Source organism: Astatotilapia calliptera, chromosome 17, assembly GCF_900246225.1.
Source record: "Astatotilapia calliptera chromosome 17, fAstCal1.2, whole genome shotgun sequence".
NCBI lineage: Eukaryota > Metazoa > Chordata > Actinopteri > Cichliformes > Cichlidae > Astatotilapia > Astatotilapia calliptera.
The window spans coordinates 36779945-36800924 of record NC_039318.1 but is presented as its reverse complement, the minus strand read 5'-3'; the positions used below and the strand labels follow the sequence as shown (position 1 = coordinate 36800924).

The 20980-nt window shown below is 40.5% G+C and overlaps 2 protein-coding genes across 19 annotated transcripts in view; one reads left to right on the top strand and one right to left on the bottom strand.

Annotated features, from left to right (window-relative positions):
- The window catches only part of sgip1a (SH3GL interacting endocytic adaptor 1a), an 80222-nt gene extending 74645 nt beyond the window's left edge, over positions 1 to 5577 (top strand). For all 18 annotated transcript variants that reach the window (XM_026146272.1, XM_026146271.1, XM_026146276.1 and 15 more), the window contains 5 exons: positions 164 to 299; positions 428 to 630; positions 880 to 944; positions 1507 to 1671; positions 2106 to 5577. In XM_026146272.1, the coding sequence (XP_026002057.1) occupies positions 164 to 299; positions 428 to 630; positions 880 to 944; positions 1507 to 1671; positions 2106 to 2128 (592 nt within the window). In that variant the 3' untranslated portion in view covers positions 2129 to 5577. The remainder of the gene's footprint in view (positions 1 to 163; positions 300 to 427; positions 631 to 879; positions 945 to 1506; positions 1672 to 2105) is intronic.
- A 5476-nt stretch (positions 5578 to 11053) lies between these two features.
- insl5a (insulin-like 5a) lies at positions 11054 to 12890 on the bottom strand. Its single transcript, XM_026147708.1, has 2 exons — positions 12441 to 12890; positions 11054 to 11518 (listed from the first exon to the last, which is right to left on the bottom strand). The coding sequence occupies exons 1-2, from the start codon at positions 12610 to 12612 to the stop codon at positions 11388 to 11390; spliced, it is 303 nt and encodes a 100-aa protein (XP_026003493.1). The 5' UTR covers positions 12613 to 12890; the 3' UTR covers positions 11054 to 11387.
- Positions 12891 to 20980: the final 8090 nt, after the last annotated feature.

Below are 20980 nucleotides of genomic sequence, written 5' to 3'. Positions count from 1 at the left end.
ATTTTCCTCCCAAAAAACTTGTTTTTTGTGGTTGAACAGTCGTTTCGTACCAGCACACCGCTGAAGTCTAATGGCTGTGTTTAGTCACTTCAATAGAAAATCACCACAGTCCTGTGAAACGTCTGAATTGTGATCGGGCTCTTTACTGCGATTCCTCCACCAGCGACACCACCACGCAAGCCAAGGCTGACAGCAAGGACTTCTGGGTGAATATGCCAAACCTGATATCGCATTTAAAGAAGGTGGCAGAGCAGAAACCACAAGCGACGTACTACAACGTGGACATGCTCAAGTATCAGGTAACCTTGGATTTGGGATTTTGAGAGTAGCTTAAATCCCAAACACTCAACTCCTTCAGTCGAAGCATGTTCAGCTGTTTAGGGTGTTTCAGTGTGAACAGGCTTTTATCAAACCACGTGTTTGCCAGGTGTCAACACAGGGCCTCCAGTCGACTCCTCTGAACCTGGCAGTGAGCTGGAGGTGTGAGCCCACCAGCACTGACTTGAGGATAGACTACAAATACAACGGGGAGGCCATGTCGACGCCGATGGCCCTCAACAACGTTCAGTTCCTCGTCCCCGTTGATGGAGGCGTTTCAAAGCTACAGGCTGTCCTACCTCCTGCTGCATGGTACGGTCTTTCTAGACTTGTTGTTACACAGTATTAAGCTACACAGCTGAACAGATTAAGGGGGTAAAGGAGGCAGTTTGATGCATTTATTGCTCCAAATGTTATTTAGACAAGAGATAAAATCCTGTGCCATATCTGGGAGTGCCGTGCATTTATTTGCTGTCAGGTTTTGAGGTTAACCTTCAATGACCTGTTCACCTGTTTATGTTGTATCCTTTAATGGTTTTCTCTTATTCCTAATCCTGGTAGGAATGCAGACCAGCAACGAATCCTGTGGAAGATCCCCGATATCTCCCACAAATCTGAAAATGGAGGTATTTCTTTTGAATGATGATTTAACCTGTTTCTTTAAATAACATAAATGTTGGGAGGACACGTGGTGCATGTGTGTGGCTGGTGTACAAATGCTGAAAATGGAACAACCGCAGATGAGGACGACAAGATGGAGAGGAAGTCTGGTGCATCATGCCCACAGTAAACACTGCCCCCTGTTGGACAGCAGTGATACAGTTACTTCACCAAAGCTGATGTTTACAATGAGCTTTTATTTTTTAATGGGATAAAGTAAACGAGTGCCCACGGTAGCAGCTGTGGAGTATTTACACAGTTTCTTCTGACCAAGTTGAGTTTGATTTGTGCTCCAGATCGCAACCTGCCATCATTAGACCCACACTGTCATTTACATGGCAAGGACACCCATCAGTGACCTGACCTCCAGGATGAAGACACGAAACTAGATTATGAATTCTCTTTAAGATGAGATCTGCAGTTGTAGAGATGTTGCCCATTTTTCATGTTGTTACATATTTGCTTTTGTGGTTTCTAAATATTAAACATTTTGGGGCTTGGTCTCATCCTCTCATTCTGATCCCTCAGGTGTGGGCTCGTTGTTAGCACGCTTTCAGCTAACAGAAGGTCCGAGTAAACCGGCTCCACTGGCGGTGCAGTTTACCAGCGAAGGCAGCACCCTGTCAGGCTGTGACATCGAGCTGGCTGGGCCAGGGTACCGCTTCTCGCTCATCAAGAAGAGGTTTGCTGCAGGTCTGTCAGATGGGGTTTTCAAAATAAAATATTCATTACTGCTACACGAAAGCTTAGCCAGCCAATTCCCGAATGTTAACAAGTTTATAAACTGGTTATTGAACATATAAAATCCATGTTTTATCTCTTTAAACTTTTTTAAATACTGATTGTAGTTCCTGGAAATACAACTCCCACCAGTTACACTGTAAACATTTCCTTTATGTATGTTTAGGTTAAGATAATGTGCATATAGTAGGACTTGAAAAGACTTAGATGAATCCACACAGTAATAAAAGTCAGTTTTAGGATTATTTTAGTAACTTGGTAAAGCTTACCTGAGTAGAATAAGTTTGAATCCTTTCATTGCAGCTACTTAATAAAACATAAAACTAATGAAATATCACATCTCATTTATACAGATAAGCACTTAGTTTCTAATTGACGTCTTTCAGGAAAATACCTGGCTGATAACTGACCCATCGCTGAACAAAGTGAACGCAGTGGACTGAGGTCGACGCCGAGGACAGAGGACAGACGGACACCAGACAGACTCTGTGATCCTTTTCTGAACCCACACAACAGGTCTGCAGCCCGCCCAGCAGTATTGTATAACTTGCATATAACATTGTGGAACTGTTATAGGTCATGTAATTATTGTATTTGTATTCATTTCATAACATCTGTATTGCTGCACTTAGACACAAATGGGTTCTTTCCTCCTCTGTAGTCTGTGCCTCTGTCTCCGTCCTCCTCTGGTCAACGTGTGGTGGTGTTTTTAAAGTTTTTCACTGCAGCTGCCTGACCAAACAAGGAAGGAACAGATTTTTAATTCTTGTTAATGTGAAAATTTGGGCCATTTAAAAAAAAAAATCCTCGTTGTGGTCAGACGTGCATCAAATCTGAACACATCCAGAGTTGGATGGGATGAAGTTAGTAAACAGCCCGGTCCTCAACCTCTGGGATAAGAATACGAGAGGTGTACTCACTGTTTTGCACTGATCCATGTAGCTGCTTCACATGACACACCATCAGCTGTCACAGGTAAAAGTGGGTCCTTCTTCTTGGTGCTTGTGTACGACCTGTATGAAACTAGATTTCCAAGCATCGCCTGCTGGTATTACATGACACATCCTGCTAAAGACACCAGTTAGCCAGTCAAGCCACTATTCTATTTCTCTGTTATATACACTCGCATGCAGGTTGTAAGGATGTTAGGCAGCTGCAATGACTAGTCAGTTTCACTGGTAAAATAAGGAACTATGTTTTCGTGTCAGAACAAAAGAAGTGTACAAAGTGTCATTTAAGTCGAAAATGTATATCTTAAAGGGCGTTTGGTGTTTTCCTCGTATCGTCAGATAGCCTTCCTGTTGTTCACAGGACAGCAGTGTTAGACTGCAGAGTACATGACAGCATTCTATTTTTATTTATTGATGACAATGACTCGTTGTATAAAACGTGATTCTGTATATGAATAGAGTTTGAATGGTATCACACGACTCGAACCCTTAAAGGTATAAATATTTAAATTCCTTCTCATTTTTTGTTATCTGTGTAGTTGGGTAACCTGTGTACAGTATAAGGTCTAATTTTTTGAATTTATTTCAGATATAATTTTTTAACTCAAGTGCAACAGAAGAATTGACCTATATATGGGTGGGGGAGGGGTAATTTAAAGACAAAAGATAAATATCTTTCTGGATTCTGTGTAATGCTTTGTGAAAGCAGTGTTAATGTAGAGTTAGCTATTACATGGCCAAGATTCACGCTTTGAGGAATAAGTTTGACATTTTTGGATGATGCGTGTGACATCCGCCAGGAAACTGCTAGCATGCTAAAAAGGCCGGGAAAGGCTTGCCAGTCTGTGTCTGTCAGCACCTAGAAAGCTGATTAATACACAGTGTCATGTTTCTTCTTTAATACAAGGGTGTAAAAACACCCTGTTGTATTCGTCATTAACAAGTTTATTTAGCTTGAGAGTACTGCATGGGTCCGAAAATGCTAATGGCGTTCATCCACGCTAGACGTTAATGTCTCTGTCAGGATAAAAGGCAGCATTTTAGTAACACCCTGTCATTTTCTCTTGCGCCATCACCAGGTCAGACTTTTCATTAGTCCATGACTTTGGTTTATTAAATAAATGTTCCCCTAGCCTTATTTATGCTCGTTCTGGTGAGCTAATTTTAGCATGCTAATATGCTAAATCACCAGGGATACTGCAGTGAACGTGCACTCATCCCATTAGCATGCCAGTAAATCACATTGCTGTGCTGCAGTGCGCACTCTCAAGAGAAGCAAGCATCAAACTCTGTAGATGTTTTAGCCTCTTATATTTTAGCAACGCTAGCTTAGCCGTTTCCCTCCCGTTTCAGTTTTTCTGCTAAGCTAACCAATATGGCTCCTGGCCAAGGTTAGTTTTTCCCCCCAAAATGTCAAACTCATCCTTCAAGGAAGACAAAAACAATAAAAACGGCTGCAGAGATGAAGTTTAGTGACCATGGTACTAGTATTGGAACAGGAACTGTTTACTGGGACCAGCTTATTTCCTTACTTCAAACTTAGCTGTAATAAAACAATAAGGAAACCCTGATCATCTAGTGTTCTCAGTTCTTTCCTCTACCTTCAGTTTGACGGCGGATCACAAGAAAACCTTCCTTCCTGTTTCCATTTACCTCACTGGTACCTAAACTCCCTCATATCATACCCTCATATCGTGAGCAAATCCCAGTCATCCAGCCAGTGCTTGAATCCATGGCTTTATTTTGCATAATTGTAACGGTCTCTGTGAGATGACATGATTTAAATGAGGTTGTGGAGCGAGGTTAAGTCGACCAAAATGCTTTCTTTTTCTTTTTTTGTTTTACGTTTTGTTTTTTCGTATTTTATGTGTGTGTACCCCAGACAGTCAGTCCCTTGCTAAGGAGAATAAGCTGAATATTTTTTAAATGGATAAAAAAAAAATGTGTTGTTTAATGTGAAAAACACTGTGCTGATGATGCTGAACTTCCTGAATGCTCCGACACTCAACGTGAAGAACAAAAAGTGTGCGTGAAGTGTAATCGAAAAACCTCTGTACTGTACTCTGTGTTGGCAATCAACTAAATGTAACCAATCACGGTCCTCTAAGAGCTCTCAAGCATTTCGAGCGGATTTAGGACGGTATCCTGACGTCAGTACACCAATTCAGTGATGCAGTACATCTGATTGGATAGTTTTTGGGCCCTGCAGTTCAAATGAGTCTGTTCATTTGTACTTTGATCTTGTGCAGACCCAGGCTGAGAGAACGGCAAAGTTGCATTTTGTTGGTGTGAGGAATGATGGATGATTGGTGCCGTTTAGTTCTTGATAATACTTTTGTTTGGTGACGCATTTTTTCAGTCATGTCAGTCTTTCATCGAGCTAAATGGAAGACCACGTGCCCGAGACAATGCTGCTACCTTCTTTAAGCTAAACAGTGCAACAGTCACTACAGCATTATCTACAGAAGCCCACCACACATGCCACCCACGGTGCATCAGTGTAGAATTACTCCTACACTTATGGTTACACGTCTGTTTGATCACAAACCTTTTTCACTGTATTTCTGGAAACAGCGTTTAAAATTTTCAGTGCATCAAAACACAAAAGCTTCATCTTCATGGCGAATTCATCCTGCAGTATTATTGGATGCAAAGCATGCGGTCAAACGGTGGGGCTTTGTGACAATAGTGCTGAAATGACGTGTTGTGCTGACTGTCAGTTACCTTGTGTTAATGTTGAGACGAGAGCAACGAGTGTGTTTGTGTGCTATAAGCAAGAATGCTTTTTGGTTCTTTACCATTAACCTCAAACACATGTGAAAGCTGTTTGTACAGTACATAACAACGCTAAGATGATCTGAGAAATTTAGTTTGCTTCTTTCCAAAACCAATAAAAGTTATAACTGGATGTTTGTGTTTGCTGTTTTCCTTCTATGAAGTAATATTGTGAGGTTTTATTTGTTCCCATTCAGCAGGTTGCTTTAGCGATGTTAGTCCAAACTTTTGACCTTGGCTGAAATATCCCCCAAAAAATATGGGACGGATTTTGTTTAATTAATTTTGCCCTTAGAACTGCCGCCATTCTTCACTGCACAGCTTCAACAGGTTGCTGAAAATATTCCTCAGATTTGGATCTGTGTTGACGTGATAGCATCACACGGTCATATTTGTCGGCTGCACGTCCATGATGTAAATCTTCTGGTCCACCAAACCAAAGTGTGCTGGCTTGAGATCTGGAGGCTCTGCAGCCCATTTGAGTACAGTGAGGTTACGACATGTTCAAGACATCAGTTTGAGATGATTTGAGCTTTGTGACATTGTGGCACTAAACAGCTGGCAACTACTGTGTTCTTCTGCTACTACATCATGGTTCACAGATGCTCTTCTGTGTTCCTTCATTGTAACAAGTGGTTAAAACCAAGGTATGTAAACCTGTATCCAGTGGTAAACTGCTGGTCATGGCTAGAACTGAAGGCCATAATTTGATTATGTTTGCATTTGTACAAGTGGCTGGTTAGTGTGATTTGCACATGATGGCAGCAGGATTACAATCTTCTGAATTTTCCTGTCGGGGGAATCCTGACAGCTACAGGATGGATTCCCATCCAATTTGGTCCAAACACACATACACCTCTGAGGATGAACCACAGTAGCTTTGATGTTCCCTTAATCCTGTCTGCTCTGCCACCATCTCATTAAATTAGCTGAATTTTAAAGCTTTAATGATTTCCACGTGTAAAATCAGTTTCATTCTTCCCGTCAGTCTAAGCTAGTTTGTGTGCCACGTACGCTAGGACAGCTAACACTGTAAATATGGATTCTATGGTCATTTTGAGCCCAAAGCCTGACAGGAGCTAGCCAGGCCAAAGATGCTATTGTTTCATAGAAAATAATAGAAAATGATATAGTGGAATCAACTTGAATTAATAAAATTCACCCAGGGAAAATAAACCACAGGTTATTGATGCTATTGCGCTTTCCTTTACTTCATAAAATGCTAATTGACTGAAGCTGGATTTGGAATAAGAGCATAGAGGAGTTGGTGGATTTGTAGCTGGTTAAGAGTGTAGTTTATTTTCTTGTTGCGTGCTTACGTGAGAGGTGAAACCTGCTCTAAGTACCGCCCCTTGTAGGCGGGGCCGGGTTGTTGCCTAAGGGTCATGTGTAAGTGGTGTGTGGGCGTTTGTGCACACCTGGGCCCTGTTTCAGGAAGCCGGTTTAGTGCAAACTCTGAGTAAGTATACCCTGAGTTAACGAAAACTCTGGGTTTTCGGTTTCACAAAGCGAGTTCAGCTGAAGCCTGAGTGAGTCACTATGACGACACACGCCGTGAAGCTAACCTGCCCCCTAGCAGGTTTACTACAACTAACTAGGGGTGGGTTTTTATAATCGATTCATCGATTAAAATCGATTCTGGCTTGGATAACGTAAAATCGATTCATTAAAATCCTGAATCGATTTTTTAATATAAATTTATTTTGTCCGAAATGCCAGAATCTCTGGTGACATCTCACAAAATTTCAAGAACCACCAAACAGTAAATGAGAGCAGGTACAGGGATTCTGCACATAGACTTAAACACACAGCGCGACCCGCGGATCAGAATCAGTTAGATGTCGCCTTTCTCACAGTCGGGGCTGAAAGCCGACAGCTCGCTGATCCGGGTCTGCGCTTTGTGTTCACGCCCTTTATGCGCTGATTCTAAAGCTGTTAGTTTGATCTCTCTCCAAACAATATTGACCGAATCAGCAGCAAAAGAAGATCCAAACGCTTCACATAAACATCGTCATGAATTCACTCTTTTACTGTTTTGCTTCCATTGCGATGCGCAGCTCTCTCTCTCTCCCTCCCCCTCTCCCCCCCCCCTCTCTCTCGAACAGTTTCGCTTTCTTCATTATTCGCTTGCTTGTTACACCAGTCTACTGTTGCTTACAGCGCTGTCGGCCGCTGTTTTTTCCCCTTTTACATTCTTCCGAAAAGAAAACCTCATTTCTGCTGTTCAATACTGAACAAATTGAAACTTTTTAAAATTATTCAAAATGCAAAATGCTTAGCCATGTCTCTAATAAAACCGCTGTAACGTCAGAGGTAATGTTGATTAATTAATGGTTTTCTTTCGTTTTTGATGTACTGCAGAATATTTTTATAAAATCCCAGGCCAGGAAAACCTTCATGTTTTTCTGTGTTTTATCCTCAGCTACTTTGACACAAAGGCATCTGCTGTGATGCTCACACCTTGGATAAAGTCTTGAGAGTGTCAGCTTCCTTTTTATAGATACAAAAATATGTAAATGTCCTGATCTGAATTATATCTCTGACTGTCAAAATTTCCCAGATTTAAATCGAATCGAATCGAATTAAATCGAATCGTGGATCGAATCGATTCGGGACCTTGTGAATCGGAATTGAATCGATTCTAGAAATCAGTGACGATACCCAGCCCTACAACTAACCCTGACTGTCTCCGCCCCTTTGTCGGAAACCTGACAGTAGGAAGTGTCAGACATGGCGTGTCCCTTCCTTGAAGAGCCAGTAGATCGTGAAGCCCAAATTCTCCGCAGAGCTCTCCGCCGGGAGAGAGTGATCAGAGCGCGTTTGGACATTTTATCATTTCCTGATGATTTTCTGTGCGAACGTTACCGTTTTTCAGCACAATCTATAAGTTATTTTAATAACATCCTCAGGCCATATATTACGCATGTGACACATCGCGGACATGCTCTCAGTTCTGTACATATTATTTGTATTGCACTTCGGTTTTTTGCAAACGGGAGCTTTCTGTATAATATTGGTGACGCTGAGCACGTTTCCAAGGCTACCGTCTGTCGGGCAGTCAGGAATGTTACAGTTGCACTGAAACGTCTCCTGTACTCGTCTGTGGTGTTCCCCGGTCATAGACCCACAAGATTTATCAAAGAGGGATGCCACAAAATTGCAGGTATCAGGATGAACAAAACTTAATACATGATGTGGTGATACTTGAACTACTACTTAAATTTTACATTTATTTTCAGGGTTCCCAGGCGTGATTGGCTGTACAGATGGAACTCACATTCCAATCATTGCTCCTTCAGTAAATGAAGGAGACTATGTGAACAGGAAGTCTTTCCACAGCATCAATGTACAGGTACATAGTTCCCTGTAGCATTTCAAACTAACAAATTATTTCATTATAGTAATGGATGCTAATTTGTGTTCTCTGCACTGTGAAGATCATATGTGATGCTGCCAACATTATCACAAATGTGGAAGCCAAGTGGCCAGGCTCTGTTCATGATTCACAAATATTCCGTGAATGTACACTGAGCACAAAATTTGGACATGGTGAGTTGAGAATACTTTAAAATATATAAAGACCAATTGCTTCAGGGACATTTGAACTGAAGTGTATCCTTCTGTCTTAGGAGAGTTCACTGGCTACTTGCTTGGTGATAGGGGGTATCCATGTTTACCCTATTTGCTCACCCCTTACCCTGACCCTGAACCGGGCCCACAGCAGCGATATAATCTGGCTAATTGCAGGACAAGAGCCAGAATTGAAATGACTATCGGAATGCTTAAGGCCCGGTTCCAGTGCCTGCAAAGACTCAGGGTCACCCCAGAAAGGGCATGTGACATTATTGTGGCATGTGTGATTCTTCACAACATTGCCACAATTAGAGGAGAACACTGTCCTTCTGAACCAAACATCAGCAGTGATCCAAACCATGAACATCCTGACCCTCCCACGGACATACAAGATGGAAGCGCAGTCAGAGACACCATATGTCACAATCATTTCCTTTGACCCATCACCTCAACATGTTGAAAGAAGAATAAACAGATTTTTTGTTCAACTGGCTTTATTGGTCGCCTGTATTTCCTGTACACAAAGTATTAAAAGATGTAAACCTCATAAAGTGTCTCTGTTGCTTCCTCCTCCTTAACAGCTGTCAATGTTTCTTCATTATTTTCCTGTAGTAAAGAAATAGACAACATTGCTGTTCTACTGTAAACTCATATAATCTGTGGAGTATTACTCACAACTGCATGTTGGTCTGGCTCAACAGGAGGCTGCACCAGATGCAGTACACCATCACCATCAACTGATAGAATATGAGGTTTATACAGGTCACTTATAACTTACAAGGGACCAAATGGCAATTAACAAACATACCAATCACCTTACACTTCATTGTCATTATGCTCTCAAAGACAACCAAGACTGAGGCAAGGCAAAATCAGTAGGAAAATAACTTCACTACAAAATAATCCATTATGGTAAAGAGTTTATCAAATGAATGAGTAGCACTGCAAAGGTGACTGTGGAGAAAGGATGTATGCACATCATGTATTATTTTGGATTTACCCCCTATGTAGGCACTTGTGTCTTGCGGGGTTATTGACTCAGAGGATGTCCCCGCAGAGATGCCTTCAGCCACAGGGCGCCCACTGTTTTGGCTGAGGGCCAACTGCTCAGCCTCTGTGAGTGGTGGTGGTGGAGGACCCCCACCTGTTTTTCAGGCCTCCGCTTTTTTTCTGTTGGCTATAACGGGTCACATTTGAGCATACAGAGTAAGCAAATATGTACTTGTAATGTGCTCAGATAATTTCAATAAGTGCTTACAGAAAGAAAATTAATGTAGCCTCTAACTGCAATTGATTTACATGGGACAAACAGACCAAGCACTATGGCTCATAATACAATTACACCTTACCTGTTTGGACTATATTTTTATATTTCATTTTTACTTGCTGCCAGGAACGTTTGGGGCCTGTTGGGTTGCACCTGCGCTCACATCACATCACAAAATAAAATGTATAAAATAACAAATAAAATATAATAAAATAACGTGTTAAATGGGTGGAAATCCCTAGATCAATGTTTAAATTAACACTCACGCATTGACTCTGTCGGCTATGTTTTGCCATGCATGCTCACTTTCTTTTGCAGCTGAGGCTGTGTAACTTTTTTTCCGCAAAATTTGCATGTTATCGGCATATACTGCCATCAGAATTTCGGCCTCAAGCGCTGTAAAATACATTGACCGCGCCTTCTTTCCCTCCGTCTCCATGGTGACTCGCTTAATCTGTGCTCCACTAATCAGGGCTTTATGTATCCTCGTGCGCGCGCTTAACTTGGGGTTAAAGCAACTCCGCGTTGACTGAACTAATTGTTATCAGCCTTTCTGAAACCGAATATTCCGAGTTGGACAGTTCGGGGTTACTCAACCCTGAGTGTCGTTTTTCACTCTGAGTTTTCTAAACCGGCTTCTTGAAATAGGGCCCTGCTCTGCCAGCTGGTTTAGTTACTTATTCATGTACTTGTGTACATACTTGCTTACTTTTGCGTGGGGGGGTCTTAGTGATCCAGTTTGATACGTTCACACGTTGTCCAGTATTTGGAGTAAAAAACAAACAAACCTTTGCAGAATTGAATCCCGGTGTTATAATAGAATATTTATTTGACAAAAGCAGCAAAAAAATGACCAAATACAGGTGAAAGTTGCAAGAAAGACAACTGATTTTAAAACATTTATTTATGGTCGCACATGTACAGCTCGGGTTCAGGAACATGTTCAGAGATGCTCATCCAGATTCACTTCCACAAAGTTTAACAGTTGCACAGAGATCATAACAGTTCGCCACGTGAGTCAGATTTGGTTCTTAGCAAGGTACACAGTCATTATAGTCACTTTAACAACAACAACAACAACAAAAAAAGTGAGAGGATTGTCCTCAGCAGAAGTGGGCGAGGTCGGTCTTCCTGCAGCCCACCTGACAGCACATGTTGGCCAGGAAGATGTTATTATCCCGTTTGGTCATCTCTGAGGCCAAACTGCTGAACTTCTCCAAGCTGCTCTGCTCCCCTGTAGGCAGAACAAAACATCAATGAACACTGAGTGGAGGTTTTAGAATCTAAGCCTTTAACTTGGTCCTCTGCAAACGCATTAATAGTGTAACTTTAACCTTACAATCTGAATGTAACTGTGCGGGAAACTCTGTTCACCTTACTTTAAACATGACTTCCAGTAAATGCTTTCTATAGCAGTTCATTTTAGCCGACAGTGTTTCTCAACAAGTGCAGCTGATGAAGCACTGCTTTCAGACGCATCCTGTGTAATTCGTCCATGTTCCCTTTAAATAAGGAAGCGCTAAATGACTGCACGGATGAGCTCGGTCTTATTTGTCTTCTTCAGTGTCACTTTACGCTTTCCGATCAGCACGGCTGACACGCTAACTGGGTTTATTTGTGTGGTGTATTAGAGAAGACGCCCGGGGAGCCGCCAGCTACAGCATTTAATCATTGAGCTGCTGACTCCTCTGGCAGACTGTGCGTCGCTGTGCTGGGAAACACCTGTTTGGAGAAGCCCTGCGCGTCAGCCGGTGAATTAATAACATAACACATGAGGTGTAGCAAAAACTGGCAGCCTGGTTAGAAAGCACAAACTTTAGCTTGTGTTGGGTTTCATTTAAGCCACAGAAGCAGATACAGAAGAAGTACTGTGTGGGCAAACTGCACTGAGATGGTAACTCGAAAACATGCCATTTTTTTAAAGTGATATAAATGATATTTCTATTTTTTTCTTGAACGCGGTTACACCCTCACTGCAATTTAAATAATATAAATTAAAGGGTAAATACACAGTTTGTTACTGACTTTTTCTGCATCGTTCTTTCTTGAAGTCTGAACCACTAAACTTGTAGCAAATGAAACTATAGAAAGAAACTCAGCTACTAACAGCGCGTCCCTGCTGTTGTGCGAAATGAGTAAAAGCAGAGTTTTCTCACCATCCACGTCTGGCTCGCTGAAGAACCTCCTCCAGCGGGACGCTCCACAGGTGTAGGAGATGGCGTTGATTAACTGCTTACCGCACAGCTTCATTGCCGTCACTTGCGCTCTCACCTGATCCACACACACCACTGCGCACAAGAGCAGAGGCAAAACCACCAGAGCACGCATGCTGGATATCTGACTGTTGCTCTTCCAAGCCCACCACAGCTGTTCTCTGATTCTGTCTGTTATCCTGCCGCTCTCTCGGTTATTGATCCGCCGCTCGCATCCTCCTTATATTAGATTCAATCCACCTTTGACTTCATTGATGCAGAGTGTCTTTCCACCTCCCTCTAACCAGCCCTTAGCCCATCCCAGTCACACACACACACACAAAACTTGTTGTGCTTGCGGTTATCTCCACCATCACCATTTTCAGCCATCTAAATAAGAGTTACGAGCATGAGCCTTTTACAACTCGGCCGGCAATCACATTAGCAATGGTGCAGCCCCCCCTTAGCACCCCCCCCATTACCCATGATTGCACTGACCTTCACTACTCTGCATGGCTAATTAAGGGATGCAAAGTGATTCCCCCTCGAATCAAACAGATGTTTCTTCTGTTTACGACGCTCTGATGGCCCGTCTGTCTTTGACTTTACAGCAGTTTGGGTCATACAAGAGGAAACAAGTCAATGTTGACAGTCCATCATGCGGTCATTACGGCGCTGCTGATGGTGCGATGTGACATTTCAGCTCGGTCATTAACAGCGGAGGATATGAAATTATGTTAGATGGGCATGATGCGTAGTTATAGCAGCAGAAAACAACAAAAAATATACAGACACATAAAAATATTTTTCAAATAGTAGAATCAAGCAGTATTTTCTTTCATCCAAACCAAACCAATGGTTCTGTCTGATGAGCAATTCCATACTAGCAAACTCTACCCTTTATTCTTTTGCAGGACACACGGAGATACAGTAACTATAACAGTTTATACATGAAGTCGGTGTTTTGACCTTGTTCAAGAAATAATAATCTTTCATTTTCCAACTCATTAGGCTGGTAGCATCTTAGAGAGGCAGCGTTTCACCAATCTGCAACAATGTGTGTCTACAAATTGCCGAACACTTAAAACTGTGAAAACATTGAACACCTCATCTGTCTACAGTACAAAAGATAATTTAAAAAAAAATGAGAGAATCTGAACCTGATTCTGTCATGGGAGATGAAGCCATGTGTGAAGATGATGCATAAACCTCGCCACCTTTGCTGGGTGAGACAAATAGACTGTGGTAAAGTGAAAAACTGTTCTGTGGTCAGGTCAATTGAAATTTGAAATTCTTTTTAGAAAACATGGACGACACGTCCTCTGCGCCAAAGAGGGGAGGGACCCTCTGACTTTTCATCAGCACTCAGTTCAAAGTCAAAGGTGCGCATGAAACAGTCAACCTGAACATCTGGAAAAGCAACATCAGTGCTAAAAGCTATGTACAGGTTTTAGAGCAACATGTGCTGCCATCCTTCAGGGGAGGCCTTGAATATTTCAGCAAGTCGATGCATTCTTCAGATACTGCAACAGCAGCAGGATTCAATTCATTCCCGTTTTATTTGTATGGCACCAACAAATTGATGCGTCTTGATATGTTTTAGATTTGCACATCGCTGCATTCTGTTGATTTTCACATTTTACACATTTTGTAATTATGGTTGTACAAAAATTCTGAAACTGGAGGTTTACTGTCCCTGACATGTAAATCGGGATATTAAGAAACAAATGGCAACGTCATTTGCGTGCACGCATCGTCACACTGATTACACAAGCTGGATTCTGTCTGTCACGCAGCGCTGAGATTAACTGCAAATCTTAAAGGTCACCAGCAGAGATGGGCAGTAACGCGTAATCCGATTACTTTTTTCAAGTAACGAGTAAAGTAAGGGATTACTATTGCAAAAACGGTAATTAGATTACCGTTACTTTCCCGTAGGAACGCTGCGTTACTGCGTTACTAAAACCGTGATTTATTTTTTTTTGCGAGAATGTCTCATGACAGTGACGTAAGCAAGTGCGACGTTCATGACAACAGCTGTGTGCAGATCAACAATGGATCATATATCGAGTGCAGGAGAGAGTATGAGCGTGCAGCGTTTAAAGCGTGGAAGTACTGACCTTACTTTGAGTTTGATTCCATAAAAAGTGACAAAAACATTAGCGTCCATCATGCGTGGGAAGAAAAAACCCTAAACTTCCGAGCAAGCACCGAGTAGCTACGACGTAATGGGAAACTCACAGAGAAACTCGCGGATTCTTCCACTGACCGCGGCACACCTGCAACAGGGTAAACCTCCGCCTACCGCAGTCCTGCTTTACAGGTGAAAATAGAGCAACAGGACCGCTGAGTCTTTGACTTTATTTATTTTCTGCTGTGTTTTACTTGCATCTATTTGAAAGACTGAGTGTAAACACAAAAAATATTTTATTTTATGTGCTGGAATGTGCAGAAAATAGGTTTAAATATTAAACTAATTTCTTCCAGTCAGAGAATGTTGCATATAATTAAATGTTTGCTTGATGCATAAAGTTAAAAGATTTAAAAACTAATAAAACAAGTTTTAAAAAGAGACTTTTCCATCTGATTACATTTTGTATGATGGATTATGCAGAAAAAGTAGAATTGGGCTGAAAGATCTATCGCTTTATTACCTATTCAGGTTGTAAATCGTGTTTTTAAAAAGTAACTAAGTCATTAATTACTTTTGAAAATAAGTAATCAGTAAAGTAACAGGATTACTTTTTGGGGGAAGTAATCAGTAATTAGTTACTGATTACTTTTTTCAAGTAACTTGACCAACACTGGTCACCAGTGTATGTTGCACGTTCAGGGTCAGGCAGCTTGCTTTGCTTTCTTATTTATGAGGCTATTTATTTATCTTCTCCGTTTTACCTAGAATATGTTATCATCGATAACTGCACTACTGTCTGTCTTATAAAAGGGATAGAGTCACATTTTTCTGGTTGAATAAAGGCTTAAAAGAAAAACCAACTCTACGTGCTCAAAACTTCGTGGACACAGCCTAGCTAAACTTTAAGACTGGGCTGTTTTATATCACAATATATGATAATATTTTACACATTTCTGAGTTTGTGGCAGCAGTTTTGGAGAAGTCATTTCCTGTTGAGCCTCGAGAGATACTCGTGCCTGTAACATCCAACATCAGCTGCTGATATAAGTGAAACTGTGACGATTGAGATCAAATCTCTGTCATCATTGGAGATATTAAAACATATATATGTCATAAAATTTTAAAATCTACATTTTTAATTAATAGAATGAAATAACAACTATTGCTATATGCAATGTATTTTGAAGGCTAATATATCTGCCTCTACATTTAACTCACAGCCGTAGTTGTAGGTGTGCAACTAACATTACCTTGGTATCACTGCACACATGTGAAGGACAGCTTTGAACGTCTGTGCCTTTCTCTCCATCCAACCAATCAGAAGTTACATCCCCAGTAACACATGATCATCTGAAACTTTTCTGCTGTGCAACATTTTATTTTATACTATTTTAACTTTTTTGAACTTTTACTTTACTAATTGATCATTAAATTGTTTCTAACGCAACCCGAGGGATTAATAAAGTTCTATCTAATCTAATCTAATCTAATTTCGTCTGACGTTTTTGGACATTTGTGTTTTTTTACTTGTTCTCAGAAACGTTGCGCAGAATCTTTGTGACAATAAAAACATGACTTCTATGTTTACTTTAATGCCCGAAAGGAAAATGTGATGTTTTCAGATTACATCTGTTTTAATGGGATTGTTCATATCTCACGGAGACATTCAGTCGCCCTTTTCTCTGGGAACTACATTTTACAAAGGGAGCCACAAGATAAGCGGATGAAACAGACATAAACCTAATTGGCTCAGGGAGACTGCATCTTTGGTCTATATGAACCTGTCAGACAAAAAGCTGACCTCAGCAGCGTCCTGAATTCTAGTGTATTTGCAATGTTAGCCAACCATCAGTCGCCTGTGTCTGACTACAAAGGTTTAAAACTGCTGAACTTTTTTATAAGACCAGCACAAGCGCATTAACATACACCCCGGGAGGCTGAGAGAGCTGTTAGTTTAAAAACTTTGTTTTCAATGCTTGTTCCTGAAAAGAAATATAGATAAAAACACATAAAGGTTAAAAATAAGGGCAAGCACAAACAAATACTTGTTGTATTTCTGCACTCATAATGTTTTCCAGTTTTCTGTTAAATTATCACAGAAGGATCCTGGAAAACCTCCCTCCTCTCTGAGCTGAACCATCATCTGTCCATGTTTGAACCTGTGCCCAGAGGACTGAGTCTCACAACTTTCATTTTTTACATTTCCTTTTTTTTAGAAACAAATTAAACATTAACTTTTAACTTCAGATTCATGTTCTCGTGGTTTTTTTACACAATTTTTTTAAACAAAGTGTACATTTGCGCTTTTCTGGAGCAGACTGGAGCGCTTCAGCGAGTGCTGCCTTCAGTTATCACTGATATGAAAAGGCCCACGTGGTTTATTATATGTCTACATGTCATACAAATTATCAACGTCATATAAAAAAACTGCAGTTTTACTTCTACAACCAAAAACCTGCTGATTTGGAGGAAGAGAAGAAGAAAAGATGAAAGTCACCGTGCTTCTGTGGAGAAGCACCGTTACAGTCTTCTCTCTCATACAGGCTCCTCTTGGCTGTCCTGTACTGAAGCTTTAAAACTAGACTGGAAAAGTGTGTTTTCTCATTGTTTTTTTGTTTGTAATATGTTTTTATTGGTAAAATTTTATGTAACAGGTGTGTAAATATATAGTATGACTCAGTGAGGAAGAGAAGTAATGTCAATATGAAATGGCTCATTAAAAATGTTATTTCCGGCCATTGAACCTTCACTCGTTTCCACTCTGGTGCCTCGGCCTTTTCATTTTACAGGAAAGATTTCCTGTTTTCAGCTCAGTAAAGTCTAAACTCAGAACTTACACAACATTTTCTGATGTGAGGTAAAAATGTCTGAATGTAATGCAGAATTTAGCAGCAGAGTGTATGTAGGACTATTGACTGTTTCAGCTGTTTCTGTTGATTTTAGTTTTTAAAAAAAGGAATGGATGACTTTTAGTTTAGGGTGAGGTCTGCAATAAACACCTGGATGCTCTCATGACCCAACGTGTCTTGTCTTTCTCAAATAGAAAAATTTGATTTGGACACAGAAAAAGCTCAAAATGGATTTTAGATTTTATGTAAAATCACCACAAACCTGTGATTTGGGCTCAGTGGGAATAAATCAAATATACTTTAGCTTTTGTCTACTGCGAGGTGAGAACACACTTGCTTTAAGTTGACATATTTTCTTTCAAACTTATTTTTGCTTTAAATGTCTTGTAGCATTCTTCTTAAAAATGGCATTTGCACATGAATAAAATCTCTCATATGTACTTCTTCCTGTTTGTCTCTACGTGAGGGATGTGGAGGAACCCTGCAGCCAAAGCCAGCTCATATCGGTTCATTTGTTCTTGGAGTTTCTTCTGTTTTTCCAGGTTTTATGAACGAACAGAGAACATCTACCAAACCTTCTGACTCAGTCTGACTTATTTCTGCCAGAAATCTGATAATAACGGAAATAAATACATTTTTACATAAAAAATAGTGAATTGTCCTTCCTGTAGACAGCTGCCAAAGGGAACATACGAAACAAACAAAGAACAAAAAAGTAAAAACAACAAGTTAAATACAACTATTATCATCATCATCATTTATTTATATAGCACTTTAAAAACACACCTGTACAAGTGCTGTACAATACTAATATGCACATAAAACCAGACATAGCAATAAAAAAAAAATCAGTTACCCACAGAGTTAAAAGCCAGAGAATAAAAATAGGTTTTTAATAAAGACTTAAAAACTAAGCTTGGGTAGATAAGCCTATTTCCAATAATGTCTGGCGATCATAAAACAATGCAGGGCTGACATGTTGCACAAAATTGACTAAAAACAGTAAAATAAAACAAATAGAAGAGAGCGACAGACGGCATGCCAAACACACAGGCGCCATCTTCCTTTCTCTGTTCATGACAAAATGCATTAGCAAAAAGGAACAAAGGTATTATTATTATTTATATATTAGTTTATTATTTATTAGTTTTTAATCACAAATAGTCACAGAATTGTATATTTTGATGATGTTGTATATGGATTAGTTAATTTTCTTTGCATTAATAATGGCTCTGTTATTTTACCCTCATTAATGTGTGCTTCATACAGAATTTCAGTTATGAGGATAAAAATTAAACATGTGTTGTATGTGTAAAAGCTGGACAAAGGTGAGCAGTTATAATCATAAGACTGATTTTCAAGAACAAGGGTGACGTGCAGAGTTTTAGTAACTACAGAAAGGTAAAGCTGATGAGTCATCGTGAGTTGCTGAAACTAGAAGCTAAGGAGAGATGTGATGTTCAGTGAGCAGCAGAGCAGCTTCATGCTGAGAAAGAGCACTTACAGACGGGATGTTTGCTTTGAGAGGTCAGAAGGAGCTGCACTGTAAGTTTGTGGAGCTTGAGAAAGCAAATGATAAGGTGTCAAGAGAGGAACTGTGTCTGCGAGGGTGCTGCAGGACACGTATGAGGACTGTGAGACAGTGGTGAGGTGTGCAGTAGTTGGGTTTAAGGTGGGGGCGGGATTACATCAGGGAGAAGATCTGAGTCTTTCTTGTTTTCTGTGGTGATGGACAGATGAAATCAGATGAAATCAGGCAGGAGTCTCTGTGGACTGTGATGTTTCCGCACAGCATTGTGATCTGCAGTGAGACTGAAGGCAGGTGGAAGGGAGTCTGGAGAGGACCTCAGAGGAAGTTCACGACTGTAGTGAAGAATAACATGTAGAGGGTTGGTGCAGTTCTAAGGATAGATGACAGCCTCACCTCTCAGACGTTTACACCAGCAGATGTAAGGAAAGAACAACCTGCATCATCACAGACTCCACCCACCTTATACACGGCCCTCCCCTCGGGCCGGAGGCTGTGCAGTATCTGGTCCAGCAGGCTGAAGAATAGCTCTCAATACTCACAATTAGCGTTATGCACTTTTAATGGACTTATTGATTAAGCCATTATTATTATTATAGTTATTATAATTGTTACTATTATTTGAATTAGGTCATTACTTATTTCTAACATTCTAACCTATGAGAACTCAGACCTGAGTAATTCTCTGTCATGTTTCTTCATTATGAGTGACAATAAAGAACTTTGAACCGTGAAACTATATTGTTCAGTTTTATTTTAATACTCTTCAAAGTATTCTCCGTTTGTCTGCTACGTCAGATTTATTCTTGTGTCTGTGTTCCCTTTATTGAAATTCATAAGAAGATGAAAGTGATAAGATACTGTGACGATCACAAACATTTTGTCCCCAGAGCCTCATAGGTAGTTAGGATGGTTTTAAACTGACAGAAGGTCTAAGGAGCTTGGAAAGAAAAGCGTCTTCTTTAAGTTGCTTGAAGACATTTCACCTCTCATCCGAGAAGCTTCTAGGGTCAAATGGTGGAGAGTCCCACATTTAAACCCTGTGGGGGTGTCTCCCCCCAAGAGGGACATGGACCCCCTAATGATCATCTACCTAACCACATGAGCCAAGGTGTGAACACGGGTGTGGGTCACAGTCAGCCAAGGTTTCGGGTGAGCTCATTGTGAAACCTAGCTCCATCCTATCATGTGATTTCCTGAGGTTAGATGGCCCAGGATGTGAGTGGGCGTTAAGGCGTCTGGGAAGGGAACTCAAAACTGGATTATAGATGGCAGACCGTTGGTGTCGTAAGCCCCGCCTCTGTTCAAAGATGGCCTCTTTTATTCCTCTTTCAAACCATCTGTCCTCTCTGTCCAAAATGTGAACATTGGCATCCTCGAAAGAGTGACCTTTGACCTTTAGATACAGATGGACTGCTGAGTCTTGTCCCGTGGAGGTGAGAATTATACTTGGAAAAATTTGGTGAATTTTAACTATATAAAATTGATTCAGTCCTTGTGAGTACAGCCATAAGGCAGAAATATGTCGACATACATTAATTACTATTTTCTGTTCCTTTTTTTCTATGCACGGATAATATTTACACTAAAAGATTAAAAAAATCGAAAATATCCACAGAATATGTGACATATTAGGTCCACATGAAAAAATATTTACAGCCCGTCTTTTTAGAAGTATTATGCAATTATTGAATAATTATTATCTACATATCCATGCTTGAAAAATATTAAACACATGTCAGTGTGCTACATACTGAACCTACATGACAGAAACAGAGTATCGATATTATCACTCGTCTCGATACTATTGATATTTGGATAGACCCGCCCACCTCTACTCATTTAATCAAGTAACATTGTTATGTTGTTTGGATTTCATTCACGGCGATTGTTTTTAAAAGGCCAGCTTTGAGACAAATCTCATCCATAATCTCTCTGAGTCAGAGTATAAACCCGGTACAGCCAGAGCTAAAACTGCCCCTGCTGCTGCAGA

Excerpts from the sequence above, each read along its gene's own strand:
- insl5a (XM_026147708.1), bottom strand. The coding sequence starts at position 12,612 with ATGCGTGCTCTGGTGGTTTTGCCTCTGCTCTTGTGCGCAGTGGTGTGT. Across the intron at positions 11,519-12,440 it reads CAGCGAGCCAGACGTGGATG|GGGAGCAGAGCAGCTTGGAG; the intron begins GTGAGAAAACTC and ends TTCTGCCTACAG.